This window comes from Myxocyprinus asiaticus, chromosome 50 (assembly GCF_019703515.2).
Source record: "Myxocyprinus asiaticus isolate MX2 ecotype Aquarium Trade chromosome 50, UBuf_Myxa_2, whole genome shotgun sequence".
Classification (NCBI taxonomy): domain Eukaryota; kingdom Metazoa; phylum Chordata; class Actinopteri; order Cypriniformes; family Catostomidae; genus Myxocyprinus; species Myxocyprinus asiaticus.
The window spans coordinates 17010143-17027575 of NC_059393.1; the positions used below are offsets into that span (position 1 = coordinate 17010143).

Genomic DNA, 17433 nt, shown 5'->3' on the forward strand with positions numbered 1-17433 from the left:
TTTTTTTTTTTTGAGGAGGAACATGTCAAAATTCATTTTTGTGGTAATCAGCATTATGCCACAAATGCTGTCGAATGAGCTTTACTTATATTGAACATGGATTATTCCTTTAACTACTATTTTCTTAAGTTAAGAATATTTCATTTTCCCAAAAAGTATTTTCGTATCTTTTTTCCTTGAACCGTCAGAGTTTATACCTAGATACCTTTTTACAAACTTATTATAGTTTATCATAAGAACTTTTTTTTTTTTGTTCTTAATATTTTCGTGAATTCAGCCCCTGATTTGTTGACAATAATCATTACATTACAACTGCTAAAGCATAACAAGCATTTTTATAATAATAAAATAAACAAATTTATATTATTTATTCCTTTATTATTATTTATGCTTTTGCCTTAATGCAAATGGTAACAAATGTATCTTCATCTTTGTTTTGCAAAGATTTGTTATGCATTTCTAACTCAAGAATAAATTGCTGTTGCATCAGAAATGGACTAATTAATGCAAGCAATACATTAAATAAGTAAGATGCTTTACCTGTGAATACCTTATTACTTTTTGAAAGCAAGGTGGAATAATGCTGGTTTTGGGTTCTGTTCTTCAGAAACTCTCTAAATTGCTAAATATATTGGAAGACTTGATATTGAAGAGCCAATAACCGATTAAGTTGGCAGTACAGTAGCATTACCAGTAAAAACTCCTGGTTCTGGGTACAGAGAAGAAGAAAAGGTGGGAAAAGGAAAGAAAATGGTTAGAGGGAAAAAAAAAGTGAAAACCTCAAGCCAGGGAGTGTGGTTGCATGGTTGAGGGTGTGATGGGAACTGGGGTGTAATCATGTAACCACACAAAAGCACCATATACTCCTCTTTACTGTCTGTGGAAATGGCAGCCGTAGGAAAGGAGGTATCTGTGGTTTACACCTCTCCCTTCCTCCCAGCCACTGGAAAGGGGACGAATCGAGCTCTGGCCAATTCTCAGTTTTATGGTCGGCCATCTATGCCAACTTATTTTCCATAAGTTTTTTCACTCTTTGGCAAAGGGCAGGTTCTTCGGCAATGGGGCTCTTTTTTTTTTTTTTATTATTATTTTTTTGGTCTGATCTAAGCTGCCCTGCAAAGGCAAAACACAGTAACTATTCTTTACTGTGAGTTTTGACCGAAATCAGGTCTCTGTGACAGACGGATTTAACTGAACTATGCTCAGATCCAGAGAAAATTGAGGAAGACTATAACATTATAAAAAATATATTTTATATTCCACATTTGGCGGCACAATCAATAACCTCTGAAACCATTTTTCTGAGTTTCAGTGTTGCCGTAGTTACTGCTTTTGGGGTTTCTGACTCTATACTATGGTCACTCAGGGTCAAGATGAACTATTCGACAGTGCAGCCATTACAGCCTTTGACAGTACTTGGATAGTTGGGATAAAAGAATCCTAAAACACTTGATGTTTTAATCTGGCAAACTTTTTTTTTTTTACTGATCAAGGTTCTGCAACCCTTAATTAAATCTTAACATCATCCATTAGTAGAGAGTCTATAAAAAAGGAACGGATGGTACGGATGTGTGTGAAACCACTTTAATTCCTGGCACAGTATTTCACCTCACCGCAAAGGACTTTTGAGGACTTATTTTTTTAAAGCCAAGAGCCAATGAAAAGATTCATTAGTGGTACTTGCTAAGGCAAGCATGACTATTGTTATCGCAATGCTAATACTTATGATTAAGGATTTGAACAAACCCCAAAACCTAACTATTAAACTTTGGTTGTTGCTATTACTTTTAAGTGATCATACGTACAATTTTCACCTGGCCGATGATAAAATATGAAAAAAATCCTTTAGACTTTATATTAAGCCCATATCTAGAGACCAGAATATCATAGAGATTTGGGTGGTGGGCTCTTTTGACAAGTAAGCAACCACCCAGACCAACCTAGCAACCGCATAGCAAGGCAGAACACCTTAGCAAATGCCCTTGCAACTACCCACAATGGTGAAAACGACTCACATTTTCAATCTAGTTTTGGAATCTCTTTTTTGTTGACAATTGGATGGTTTGTACATACATTTTTCTTTTTATATTATTGCGTTTGCTCCAGTTATGAAAGCCCACCCTTGTCGAAAGCGTAAGACTGACAGGTTGCAATTTCACACCTTTTATACATCTCTGTCTCTCTCCCCTCCATGCTTCTGCTTGCTGCATATCTGCAGCCTAAATCATAGCTGTCTGCACAGCCCTCTGTATTGTAACATTACCCCACTGTCCGCAAAGTTACGGCGAATATCGAAGAGAACCTTACACGCTGCCGCTCTATTTACAGAATACCATCTCCAAAAGTCTTCTCAGGACAGGGGGGTGGGGTGTTTCAGAGCAGTTGAGCCAATAGACAAAGACACAAGGAAGCTGCACTGCACCGGGGCACAGAAGTCCAGAGTCAGCAACTTCTATTGATTAAAAACTAACCTTCCATTTTCTCCGCTGCGCTTGTGGTGAGCAATAGAATTTAAACGAGCCGTAAGCCCAAGCTCTCGATGCAAATGTCTGGGACGTGTCCAACCTGATAGAATCCACTTCAGTTGAGAGTGATTGATTTAATTGTTCTGAAAAATATTAGTTAATTTACCGTATTAGCCCTGTAATACTTTCTGTGAAGCCTGTACAGTATTTATAATGCAATAAATGTGTTCATAATGCATTATAAAACATATTATATATTTTCATAAACAATATTAACTGCAGTTGTTAATATTATAAAACTCATATTGTGGTAACAATTATTTACGAGAACAAACAGCTGATCATAAGGGTTTATGATACTTTATAAATACATTTATAATGCATTATAAAGTATAAACAGGCTTTATAGAAAGTTTTACTCTGTTCCTTCAACTTCGGCCAATTTCATGTCCCAGGGTTTGATTTTTGTTTAAACAGATTTCGACTATTTTCTTTTTGTTATATGAAGGTCACATTACAACTGACAAACATTTACCATGCCTTTATAATTTATTTTTGGTACTTTTCAAATGCCTTTTATGTATAAACTTTATTGTTTTAGCCTTGTCCCAGACCCAGACTTTATTTATGCTAACAAAAATAAATGAAAATTCTTTTAAAAAAAAAAAGAAGAAAAAAAAAAAGTAAATTACACACAAACCATTTCAAAATGTATAGTCTGAAAAAGATTTCTAAAATATTTTCAAAAATTATGACTGTCCCACAGTTTGGAGCAAAGTTAGTTTACTTGTTAACCAAGTCGACAAAAGTGTCAGTGAAGTATGAGACAAGTGATGTTTTAAGAAAATAAAGAAAATTCAAGGTAAATATCACTTGTGAGCAGAGTATTTTATTGGGCGCCATTTCCAATCAAGCTGTAATTTTGCCAAATTATGCAAAAAAAATTAAAATACTATTTATTTGTATTTAGAATGCATGAAATGTTAGCTATTGAAGTAGACTTAGAAAGACAAGGGAGTCAACCATTTTATTTCATAAATGTTAATGTTACCCAATACAGAATTTGAGATGAAATTAAATTAAACTGATGAGAATTTTCATGACTTTTAGAAATCAAATGACATAAATCTCCTGAGATGCATGTACATACACTGTTGGACATTGATAGTAGTAAAAAAAATAGTGTGAAAAATGTTCTAAGACTTGACTTTCTATAAGTACACAGCGCTACTAAGTTCCCGTAGTTGAAAAAGCGCCCATAAATATTTAGTACTTTTTCATTGTTGGGTATCTTATTTGTATTTGTAAGTGTAGCCTTCTTCACATGATTTGAAATTAGAAGGCAGTCTTAAGCTCTTCACTCTAATTGGATAAAAACTAAAGTAGTCTTAATTAATCATGGCTGTTGATTGGTGGACAGTGTGCGTGCGTGCGTGCGTGCGTGCGTGCGTGCGTGCGTGTGTGGACTGAGCAGTGGGAGGAGTGTGTGTGAATCTCGTCACTCATTGAATCAATATCATGTGTATTTGCAGCAGGGACTGGACGTGGTGGATCGCACGAACAGAACGCTGGCCAGAGAGAGAGAATAGTGAGGAAGGAAACGATAGGAGCAGGGCAAGAGGGATAAGGAGAGAGAGAGAAAAATGGATAGGAAGGCAAGACCCGGTCTTGCTAATGATAGTCACGTATATGGCTGTCTGGTTGTCCCTGGCAACCAGACATGATGTAACACCAGTATGAACTTGAACTTGGTGGAAGGAGGGAATTTGGAAAGGGGAGGGGAGAATGGAGTGAACGAGGGAGTGAAAAAGTGGGGGAGGACCAAACGACACTTGCTCACTTGCTGGAAATGTGAACAATGGCGCAAAGCGATCAATAAGCCCATTTCACTGAAGGATTACAGGCGTACAGCAGGATAACCTTACCACTTGAGTCCACTGCCACCACTGCAACAGCATTTCTCCAGTTTTGTGTTGCAGAAAGCTCGGCAAAGGCATACAGAGAGAGGGGAGACTGAGGGAGCAGATGGATAGAAACAGATAGGGAGTGAAAAAATGTTAGTCAAGCGGGTAATGGTCGTACCTGTCATTGCAGAGTCGAGCACAAACTTTTCGGGTTCAATATAAGTTAAGGTTAATCGACAGCATTTGTGGCATTATGTTGATGACCACAAAATTAATTTTGACTTGTCCATCTTTTTCTTTACAAAACAAAAGCAAAAGTCTTGGTTATTGTAAGACACCAATTACAATGGAAGTGAACATGGCCAACTCGTAAAAGTAAAAATAAACACTGTTTCAAAAGTAAAGCCACAAGACTTAAAAAATATGTGTGTTGACATTATTTTAGTTAAAAACATTTATGAACCTTATCTGTGTAGTTATTTCCAATTTTACAACTTTGTTGCCATGACGACATAACTCCGTAAACCCTAAAATGACTACAAAATGGTGATTTAAACAACATCACAGTTTAAATCAGAACAAACTTTTTTTACAGAAGAATAATTTTTAGTGCTTTTATAAAATTATAAGCTTCACATTTCTGCCTTCAAACCCTCCCAAAGTTGGCCCCATTCACTTCCATTGGAGGGACGAGTTAAAATTATTTTTGTCAAGTAACATTATGCCACAAATGCTGTCGATCGAGCTTAACTTGTATGGAACCTAAATGCAGGCTTCATTTTCTTTATGCAAAATATAATTCCAAGTTTTTTTGTATTGATTTGGGTCAAAATATGACCAGAGCATTTTCTTGCTAGGTTTCTTGCAAAATCACCCATAAGTTTTTAACTTGTGGTTCGACTAACTGTGCTAGGTGCACCAAAAGACAGTAGTTTTGGTTGCGTATGACGAACTTCGGCACATTGCGGCCCAAATATTAACCATAAAAATTCCTTTAAAAAAGTTTTTCCACCTGAAACCAAGGGCGTAGCCAGGAAATTACTTTTGAGTGGGCCTCAATGAAAATGGACGTGCCAAGTTTTCCCCAAATAGTTTTTTACCAAATTTTCCTTAACAGAGAAGTGGCACATTCAAACAGTTCTTTCACACTTTCAGAAAATAGAATTTATGGATTTTTGAAGTCAAAGAATAATATCTAATTTGGGTGAGCCCAGGCCCACCCTTGGCTATAGGGCTGAAAGGATTAGTCGACGTTATCGACAAAGTCGACAATAAAAAATTGTAGACAAAAATTGTCGTTGACGAATAGCCATTTGATCTCATTTAATGTAACATGAGATCACATTAAACTCTATTGATAGTGCAAGTGCAGCACTGCAGTTCGCGCCTGGCTGAGGAGAGGAAGAATTACACAGCTCACAGTCCAGATGCACTCCAAACTTTCCAAACAGCTTCAAGTGATGTAGATCGCAAAGTATGAGGGAATTATACAAAAATACCAAATGAGTAAATACAGAAGCACTCTCGTTGTGGAATAAGTGGAGCCGGAGCTCATTAAAGTAAACACCCCGGCATTACATCTTAAATGCAGTTATATTTAATGAGTTATAGCTTTATTAATGTTCAAATAATACAGAAGCAGATCATGTAAATAACATCAAACTGCGAAACGGTCATTTCTCTGTGCGATTATCAAAGTAATCGTTAGTTGCAGCCCTACTTGGCTATGACACTGCCTGAATCTCACTGGATAATTCACACACTGATTGTTAGAGGTAACAGATATCAATTATATCAACAATGAACCTTGCACACCAAACCTCACTTATCTGTCCATCTCTGTCTTGTCGTTGCAGTGGTACCTGGGCTAAAGACTCCCGACATGGACCTTGAACACCCTATCTGTCTCCCCTGAGAACGACCCGCAAACATGAACACCAGTCTGGTGTTCATACTTGCTGCCCCAATACCGGACAGACCCACAGCATGGCTCCAGCAGAACCCCGCCCAAGCCCTGGAACAAGAGGAATCAATTCAACTCGCTTACACCCATTTACTATATATCTATATAGTCCATATGTATTCTTCTATATGTATGGTTTATATGCCTATATTCATATATAGTAGTTGTCCAGCTCTTCTGAGGGTGGAGCTCGAAAAAGGAGAGCTTCAGTTTCTTTGAAAACATGCAAGACTTTTGTCAATTTTTTTATTGTTTCGTTTTGTTTCGTTGTTGTTGTTGTTGTTTTTTTATTTTTATTTTTTTTGGTTCACCCTTACAGACTGACAAGGAAAACATAACATGACGCAATCTAAGATCTTCCCTCATCTTGTGCCTGAGGCCGGTCTTGAAGAGAAATCAGAGGCATCGTGAGCCAATTAATTTCTTCCAAATTTCAAATTTGCCACTGTCTACAGCCAAGGGGTGCGAACCCACTACCATCTCTAAGTCGGAGCTCTGCCTTACCCTTACTTGCATTTTGATGGATCTATTTGGTTTCGTATTGGTGAATGTTGGTGGTTGGCAGGCTTGGAGGTTTTACCTTGGTCAGATACCACCAGCTAAAATCTCTTCATTGCGTTTTCTGACCAGGACCATTTCCTCCACTTTCCTCCACCATCACCACCACCATCAACTCAACTTCAAGGACTCAACAAGACACCATCAAACCCCCTTTTCCCATTCCTTTTGTTGTTTTTGTCATCATGGGGCAGGCAATGAAGAGATCATGAATAGTGATGTTTGATATCAATCAGGTCATTTACGGTATGCTAACGGGAGATTTCTTTCAGAGACATCTCCCCTCTTGGAGACATGTTCATATTTTGTGTTTTCGTACAAAGTCATTTCAGTTCTTTCTTCTAAAACCCCAGCTAAAGGTATGTCGCACACAACTGAGAATACAAAAGGGTCGAGTGAAGGTTTGAGCTTCCATACACTGACAGGAAAACAATGATCAAGATTAACCGTGAATATTGAATTGAGGAAAGTGCAATTTTGTTGGACAGATGTTGGATTGTTTAATATCTTTGTAAGATAGATCGTTGAAGTGATTGTTGAAAAGTATATATATATATATATATATATATATATATATATATATATATATATATATATATATATATATATAAATATATATTTTTCTTCTAGTCCGTACACACCTCCAGGACTCTAAAATATTGGGGTACAAAAAAAAACATAAAAAGAAACAGAACAAATAGCCTTGTGAGAAATAATGGGAGCTGTAACTGCTTTTTATGTTATTTTTTAATGTGTTTGATTGTTTGTTCATCTTGTAAATTTGTTAGTGTTGTAGAACAAATATCCCTTTAAGAAATTCCGCCATTTAAACAATCAGTTTCTGGACGCTTTGGTAGTTCATTTCCAAAACGCTAAGGTAATTAACTTATTTTAATGAAGCACATAATGTAATGGGAAAAATTGCTGTTGTAATTTCTTGCAGAGCAATTTCAGGATCATAAAACGAACGCAAAACGCAAGAACTTGTACCTGAAAATGTTGTTAAAGATTTGGTTTCCCTACAGCTAATGGAAACCTGTTCGTATGCCTTTTTCAGGCAAAAGCACTTCTGCTTGTCGTACATGATTGCAGGTTGTCAATACTGGGGGTAAAATATTCAATGTACAGCAAGGACTTCCTCACCAGCACTTCTGAAAGTGTTGCGCAAAAATGTGAAGATTACTAAACAATGCATTTCTTCAGTTCCCTCGCATGCATTTTAAAGAATTTTTTTTTTTTTTTTTTTTTTGCATTTTAACAGTTTTTTTTATTTGATTTTCCATTTTAATGTTTGTTTCCTATAAAGAAACATATATACAGTATATATATATATATATATACACTTACAGCCTCATCCACCGTCGATCAAAGCTCAGTAAAGTTGAAAAGAAAATAATCTGCATGTTCTAGTGTTAGTGACAAATTTTTACATAGATTATGTAGAGCAAAGTAGTGTAAAAAAAATAAAAAAATATTGTAATCCCAACATCAGGCACTTGCCGATAAAGTATTTGTTTGGTCCCTTGCAAAAGGGTATTTTTACTGCTGTTCTCAGAGTCAACCAGCTAAACATCTCTCTGACTCTTCTTAGCTTGTCATCATTTCTATAACAATTCCCTCCCTTCTTTATTCCCTTCAGAACAATCATTTTCTGAATGTTTGCAAAGTACGTATTTCATTTTCCCTTCTCAAACTGCACGAAAAAATTGTTCCACATCAATGTGCCTTGAGCGATGATCTAGTTCACAAATTGCACAAGCTGCAATGTGGGGAATTTTTTTTTTTCCCTTTTCAAACCACCTTCCATTGTGCAGTAACTTGGAGAGAGTGGGCCTTATTGAAACATGAATTCATTTGTAAATCAATTCTTGCGTATATTGTCACATTCAGTTTAATGAGACTATTTGCGGAAGAATCGATTCATGAACGATTTACGCACAAATTCGCTCTGCTAATAATTAATGCTAATAACATGGCATTTGCTAAAGCTAATACACATTATTACTCTCTGCCATTTTACTACATCACACGACTATTCATCAGTCCTCAGAGTATTTCAACGCAATATCCGATGCTGTGTCTGTACAGGACCTTAAAATCAGATCTTTACCACGTCAATCAGCCGAAAGTCAATCATTTGCAAGTAGTTGTACAGAAAATATGGAGATTCTTTGTGTCAACTTTAAACTTAAATCATCATGCCCTTACGTTCCTCATATTGTTGATTTAACACTAGTGTTTTGATATTTATGGATGTTGCTGCAATTTCTAAATGAAGACTACTTCATTTTCTTTTCAGTCTTCCTGTTATTTTTCGTTCCCAGATGAATAATGTGGAAAATAATTGATATGCAATACTTGCTTGCACTCATGTAGACATTCACTAGTCATTTTTTATTTAAATTTTATACCTTTTTTTTTTTTTTTAATCAAAGTGAGTGTTGCACTTGGAAGGTTGAGTGGCTGAACGTCAGTGTTTATCATACCCATCAAAACATGACATTTATGAAGTCCACATCAGCCTCGCTTGGGTATTCTGCTTTCTTTGTTTATTTTATTTGTATTTTTTCGGTCATAAGCGAGCCTTAAAACAAGGAAACTTACTTTCCATCACCAACACCAAGTTTTTAAAAGCAAAAACGTCCAGGACAAAAAAACGAAATAAATATGCCCACGTTTTATGTGCATTTTGACAAAGTTCCATGTTGTATTATATGTTTACCTGTTTTTTTTTTCTGTTTTTTTTTTTCTATTGCATATATCATTTAAGAAAGAAAAACAAATATGGGGAAAACCTTCCCCTGATGTGATGGTTTAGTAGTTAAACTTGTGTGGGTTGTATTTTTGTTTTAGTGTGACATTTTGTTTTGTCATTGTTCTTGCCTACCCTTTAGAAATGAGTTGGGCATTACTTTCTTAATTGTCTGCACTAAATATAAAACAATGACAATTGTGATAATTGAAAGAAAAACGTTAAAAAACACACAAAAAAAGAAGCTTCTAGTGCTTAAAAGAGCGAAGGGAAACATGATTGCATGGATATTTTTTTGTCACAAAACCTTGTTTTCGAGCAGCCTGGCATCTAATCAGCGTGATTGGCTGTATGTGTGTAAGATAATGACAAAATTGCACCCTTTTTAAAGAAAGAAAAAAAAAGAGAAAAAGAGTTTAGAAGCAATAGTTTGGGCAGTCTGTTTTTGTTCTTGTGTTGTGTGTGTAATTTAGTTTTTTGGTACAAAGTGGAGAAGACGTGGGAGAAGCGAACAAATCGAAACGATTATATTAAGAGAGTTCGGGCGGACGCACCTGAGTATGGGAGATTTGATGTTTGTAAATTGTATAGTTTTATTAATTACACTGATTTTAAAGCTGCCCTATTTTATAATGCAGGACTTTTGTAACATTGATTAAATGAGGAAAAACTAGTGTTGTGAATTTTCTGATTGTTTGTATTAAGGCCACATAAATAGAACTGATTTTGTTTGTCCTCTGGGGAACTGGATTTAAGTTGAAAACTTTCCTGTTTCCTGTTTTTATTTGACTTTTTTTGCTTTCCATTTTGTATGTATTTAAGGACTTATTTCTTCTTTTGATGGTATAGAGTACTCCTATACTTGAAAAGTGTAGGATACTGAGGTGAAAACCCCATTGTAAATGGATGTTACAAGTATGCTGTATGTTTTGAAGGTTATTTGTCGCATCAGTGTTGATGAAGCTAAATCTAGATAATTCTGAGGATGTTGGTAAGACAGCATTTTTATGCATTTAAAAAAATTAGTTTTAGGCAGAAGACAATGACATAGACAGCCAAAGGATGCCCCTATTATAAATGCATCTAGGCATCTTTTTGTGTTCACCATTCCATGCAGGAAAATAAACTGCTTGATATGCAACATGATTCTTTTTCTTTTCAACATCTTTCTCTCTCTCACCTTCCACCAGTAACGATGCATGATCAGCTGGCATCGTACCCATATCACCACACAAAACACACTTAGACACTTAAGTGACATTAGCTACAGAAAGGTCAGTCACAATAGAGCATCAATAAAGCCATAACGTCTACATGTAAAGATTTTTCATTCTGCTCAGACAATTCCCCAGACCCTTTTCCGTTTAATGTATAAGTGAGGCCCCTGAGTCCAACCTTGCACCATAACTCACATGAATATCACTTGATGGTGGTTTAAAATGCTAAACTGGCAAGCTTAAAGGGGCAGGTCACTCAAAAGATTTGTTCCGAACACATAAATGAAGACAGAATTTTCATTTTTGGTTGAACTATCCCTTTAAGACATACTGTTACTCCAAAATTGAAAGGAAATAAGAACATTCATCCCCTCTACCAAATATGCATGTCATATATATCAAACATATCTTGAATTTCCCATTCCATTTATCACCTGGGACACTAGGCCAATCAGCAATTTGTCATGTACAGGTTAGATGGTCTTTCTCAGCAGACTAGGTTCTTGGGTCAGCATCTAATCTTGATCATGTAGAATAAAATAAAAACAAAAAATTGTGGAAAGCAGTTTATCAAATTCCCAGTAGGAAAATACCCTAAATATATTTTAAATCTTGAATATTGTAGAACTTAGTCCTAATCCAATGGTGTTTCCACTAACGAAGTAAAGATGTTTCCCTACATTTCCACCATTAATGGCCTTTTCAGTGCTAATAATAATTCAAGATAACTAAAGGATGGAAATGTAAAAACGCAGATTAGCCTACACAAAAAGGAAGTACTGTATCTGCAAGGATCTGCATTCCATCCATTGTTATTATCATTCCCCCCAAAAAAATGTAGGCCACGTCAACACAAAAACTCAGTTTTCAGTTTCCTAACGTCATCGTTTTCCAAAATTTGTGGTAATGGAGAGAGTTTTCTAAACGCTCGATTTTCGGTGGAGGAAAACACGGTTTTAGTGTGGATAAAAGGCGTAAACGTTGCAAAATTAACCCATCTTCAAATGAAAATGTATGGTGTATTCACAGTCTGTAAAGTTCTGCTGAATAAAGGTCTCACTTTGCAAATGCAATAGCATTGCATAGTAGGCCTTTATTATTTTTATAGTCCCCATTTTTGTGGGCGTTGTTGCGTATTGATAACTTTTTCGTTTATATCTTTGAAGGAAAACAAAGCATTGAATGGTTTATATGGGTATAAGTATGGCTTTTTTTTCAGGGTAATATTCAATCATGAAACATTTTAAAGTGTAACAAGCCAAAAACCCTACATCATTTAATCAAATGAAAGCCCATTTATTGTTCTGGAGCACTTGACTACAAACGACATATTCCTTTCTGCTGTACAAACACTTTGCAAACCTATATTTCATTCTGATTTGTTTGTTTACACATTGCATTGTATGATGTGGCGTCAGGGTTTAATCATCTACGTGCCCCATTAATGCACATCCATCAGATCAGAAAGTCTAAAGTGTCTGAAATGCAGAATTCTTACTTGAGGGCCCATCATATGCTTTAAAAAATGTGTCATCATGCATAACCCAGTCATGCATCAATGGCAGGTGGTTTGAAGGGATGGTTGGGTGAACTGTCCAACACCTACATCAAACCTTACAAGATTACAAGGTGCTTTATCTTAATGATAAAGTCGAGTCTAATTGGAAATCAAACCATTGCGAGCGACCCTGCTTTCAGATAGCATAGCAGTCTAATCTATATGAGAACTATGAACTAGTGACATGCTAATCTAATCAGAATGTAGTATCTACTTTCAGCTTGCACCTTTGCCTTCCTCTTTTTTCAATACAAATTATCAGAATTTTCAGAATCAAAGGAAAAATAAAAACAAAAGCAAACCAGCATTTTACCTGACATTTTTAAAAAGATGAAATGTAGTGCCTCAGAAAACCTGTATTGCTCTTCTGAATGTCAAATACTAGTTAATAGTTTATAATTGTTTGGTTTCTCAACTCCAGTAGCCTTTGCCCTCTGCCAGACTTTTCTTATTATAGCTGTTCAATAACCACACACTATAAACTGCATGCTCTTCCCCATAACCACCTAGTAAACTGTAATAAACTTGACTAAAAACGATCTATGAAAACCCAGCTCTGCTATCAAGTCTTCTTTATTTAAAATCCTCCAAGAATCAACTTCTGTTTACTTTTTCTTGACAAAGTTCACTGTAATACATTTTACAGATGGTCGTTGTTTTGGAACATAATAGCTGGATTGGTTTAACTGGTCATTATCTGGTCCAAGCTGGTCATTAACTGGTCAACCAGCCACCATGTTCCAAAAACTAGCTTGACCACCTAGCTGATATGACCAGCTGGTAACTGGTTTGTTGTTGGTCTAAGAGGTCTGCCAACTTAGTATAGCCTAAGGTGGATTTTCTAGCAGAGATAATAAAGCCTTTCTATTTAAGGTATGAACCAGTAGTTTATAATCATTTTTCATATACTATAACAAGAAGCCATCCACCCATATTTTTGGTTTTCCTGGTTATTGCCCTGCTGTAATCCGTAGGGGCCGTTCAAACCAAAAGTGTTCTTGCGGCAAAAAATTAATTAATTAATAAATAGACGCAGTCCTCAAATAGAGCAAAATGCACATTTGTTTACGTAAAAAAAAAACAGTGCGGATGGACGCAAAAATGCATTCGGTGTGAACGGCCTTTTAGTATCTCCATTATCTCCATCGATCGTGAAGGTCCATAGTGTTTCCTGATGTCAGGTGTTCAGTCTATACGTTCCCACACTCAAGACAATATATACTGAGCAGAACTGGCAGCGTCTTGCTGTTGGTGCAGTTCACCCCTGCTCTCACGCTCTGGAGTAAAAAATGAATGCATTCATGGTTCTTCAGCATTGTTAATCTCAAAAGGATAAGAATCAGCACAGTTGTTGTACAGTATATCCACTATTCAGCACTACTGAGGGCAGAGGCCTTCTTTGAACTGTAGGATAAGTCTTGAGAAGTTTGTAGCTCCCTGGACAATCCTTCAAATTAGGTGTTTTGCTTTGAGATGACTGGTGGAAATGGTTCAAGCATCAGGAAAACCTTCCAGACTCCAAAATACCCCACAATCCTGAACTTAGTCTTATCTAGGTCCATCAAAATCCAGGGCCAAAAAATTTTATTTCTAGGAATTTAGGTCTTCTAGTCAATAATATCCTTTAAAACAAACCATGTACAGTGAATGCATTGTATTAGGTGCCGTTCACACTAAACACGTTTTTGTGTCCACTCAGAGCTGTTTTTCAATTGCTTTTCTATTTAAACGTGTTAGACTGACGTCTTTCACTGCTGCGGCGCGTCTTGCGCAAAAGAGCTAAGTTTTTTAAACGGTGTGTCATGTTAAAAAATAACTTCAACTTTTAAAAACGTATCGTGAGACAACTGCGTTTTTTGTTTGTTTTTTTTTTATTCGTTGTGCTGAGTCTAGCTTTTTAGAGCAAGAACGTTTTAGGTATGAATGGCCTTGTAACAAAGTTCAAGGAATGAGGAAGCGGGAGACGGCAAATCCAACTCAAAGGTAAATTTATTACCAGCAATTCATCTCAGGTGAAACCCTTACGGCTTCCTCTCTCCCCAGATGGACGCTCAACCATGCCCTCGCTTCTACAGACCTCTTAAAAGAAAAGTATACTTCGGTTTTCTGTGTGTTGCTACATTTCGCGCACAGTGCACTTGATGGAAATTGCATCAACAGCACAGTATGGACAGACTTGTCCACATGTAGCCTAGTTTTCTAGACAAGCAGACTGTCCTGGTCTTTGCAAAGTTTTTGCTTCCTTCAATACTGCATTTCAATTGTTTTTCCATTTAAACATGCACTAAATGGACAACCCTTACAAAAATCGAGAGTTCTTGACAAATTTGCCGCTGATCATTTTCACGTGCAATTGAGCTTTGTGGCAAACTTGCGGCAAATTGTCCATTGTTGCCAAATGTTTGCTGCAGGTTCACCACTATCGGTGAAGAGCTGCAAACTTCTGGAAAACATTTGCGGTGAATCACAAGCTCATTTGCATGTGAAAATAACGAGTTGCAAATTTGTGGCTAGTTTGTCAGAACTCTAGATTTTTTTGTAAAGGCATTTTTGGCTGTTGCGCCACATCTCGCTGTTTTTTTCACCGTTTCACGCAGGAGTGCTGTTTTTTTTAGACGGCGTGCCAAAAAACACTTTTTAAAAACATCTCAGCACCTGCTTTCTTTTTGATTTGTTGCGCTGTATCTAGTAATAACGCATTTGGTCTTAACCCAAAGTATACTTTTCCACGTGCTGTTACGTTTCGCACACAGTACATGTGACGGAAATTTCGTCATGAACACAGTACCCGCAGACAGCCGGGTTTTTGCACTGAACACGTATTGCATCTGTTTTTCAATTGTTTTTCCATTTAAATATGCACTAGATGAACATCTTTGACTGTAGCGCCGCTTCCTGCTTTGTTTTCTGCGTCTTGCGCAGGAACACTGTTTTTAGATGGCGTGTGCAGTTAAAAAGAACACCTGCGTTCTTTCCGTTTCTTTGGGCTTTGTCAAGCTTTTTTTCCGCAAGAACGCATTCAGTCTAAACGGCCTCTTAAGGCCAAAGTATACATCGATTTTCCACATGCCGCTACATATTGACACAAATTTCTGCATCAGCAGAGTACGTGCGGACTGTCTGCGCTCATCCTAGTTTTTTTAGACATGTGAACAGTCCGTGTCTTAGCGCGACGTTGGCGCATATGAAAAGTATCACAGTGTAGTCTTAGTATGCATGCAAGAAACGCATCCATATGGATTTGCAGTCAAAAGAGTATACTTTGAAAGACTGAGTGCTCGATGGAACAGCACGTGAAACGAAGTATTACTCTGGCCTTGAGGGTGTCTCCTCTTTGTTTACTTTGGCTATTTAATGTCTTAATGAGGTGTTTTTCAAATTCTAAAACCACAGCATTTTTTTTGGAAACATACATGTGTGTGAATTGTGTACAGTCTGCCAGTCGAAGCGAACAGTGTTTGGCTAGACCCTTGTGAACATGTCTGTTTCTTACCATTCTCAAACCAGCACTAGCCCAATCATTGCCCTTAGCTGTAAAGAAGACAATGCCGCTAATTAGCTTGAACTATCTCTGGCGCAGGAATGACATGGTCTGAAACTCTAGTGTGATGTCACAAGATCACTTCAACCAACTTTGCCACTCCAAATCTTCATTTCCATTGTTCTCTTTTGTATATTTCATACTACTCCATCCCAAACTGAAGTATCACCTTATACATACTTAACTTTTGGATACAATCTAAAAAAGAAATCAAATAAACCTTGTGCCTCTAATGCATTTACTGAAGAGAAATGGTCCTTTTTAACACTTGTTGTATTGGTACCAGCTCCATAGTTGGACCTACTGCGTTTAAGCTGTGAAAGACTTTGTTTGCTTTCCTTTTCTTCAATTTTGTTCGAAATTACTTTGACTAGCTTATTTCCTGTTTTTTGTTTCCTGACATTTTTTCTATATGTGTAGTGCCCCTTTCTCTTGGAATCATTGGTGTGTGTTCACCTCCATCCACTCAGTTAATAAAAGCAAGATGTGCATTTCCTATGCAACAACAAATGAGAAGAAAAAAAACCCTCAAAATAAAGATGCTAATGCTGTACATGTCCGTGTCTGGCTTCATTCCTTCGCATTTCAAAAACTGTCACCATCACAGACCGTCAAACATAACAACATACTCCATTCTCTGTACTTCTTCTTTGAGGGATCCAGAATGAGTTACTGATGTGGATGATTTGATGAGTACAAAGTCTGCAGTGTGTCGAGCAGCTTTAAGAGATGTTGTATGTAATCCAGGCACTTTGTGGTTAGTTTGCTGATGCCAGCTGTCTGAGCGCAGATGGAGGCGTGGGCCGCACTGCCGGCGTTCTCTCTCATATGCTGGTAACTCGTGTTTATGGCTCGTTTGATGTCGAAGTGCCCCGTGGTCTGCTCGCGGAGAGTTGGTTATGGCTCGGGGAAGTGGAATGAAAGAATTCTCGGCACAGGGACTCATCAATACGTTGATGCAGCTTTCACATGATTCGCATTAGGGCATCGACGCTGCGCTCATTGGCAGTGTCAAGCATGGCTTTGACCTCCACATGAAAACCGTTGCAGATAGTGGCATGGATGGGCAAGTTTGCCAGGCAAGAGAGCAGGAGGTGTGCAGAGTAAACACTGAAAACATGTATTTGGACTTATATTAATTGCAGAAAGTAATAAGAGGATTACTTTACATTAAAGGAATATTCCGATTTGTAGCATGATGTTGATTACCACAAACATTATTTTCGACTTGTCCCTCCTTTTGTTTAAAATACTATATGTAGCTAAACTTTCAAAACACTGAGTATTGCAAGTGCCTCATTGTAACCCAGATTTTGAAAGAAAATGAGGCGCAACTCAAAATAATTGTTTGTGGTAACCAATATGCTGCCAATTGAGCATCATTTTTACCCGAACAATTATTATAATTTTTGTTTTAAATGTTTTTGTATTATTTTTTAATTATTTTATCCAGTTGGAATAAAATTCCTTTACTT

At 37.0% G+C, this 17433-nt stretch overlaps 1 protein-coding gene across 9 annotated transcripts in view; it reads left to right on the plus strand.

Moving 5' to 3' along the window:
* The window catches only part of LOC127438980 (nuclear factor 1 A-type), a 219189-nt gene extending 202678 nt beyond the window's left edge, over positions 1 to 16511 (plus strand). For all 9 annotated transcript variants that reach the window (XM_051694943.1, XM_051694948.1, XM_051694945.1 and 6 more), the window contains one exon: positions 6226 to 16511. In XM_051694943.1, the coding sequence (XP_051550903.1) occupies positions 6226 to 6240 (15 nt within the window). In that variant the 3' untranslated portion in view covers positions 6241 to 16511. The remainder of the gene's footprint in view (positions 1 to 6225) is intronic.
* The last annotated feature ends 922 nt before the right edge of the window (positions 16512 to 17433 follow it).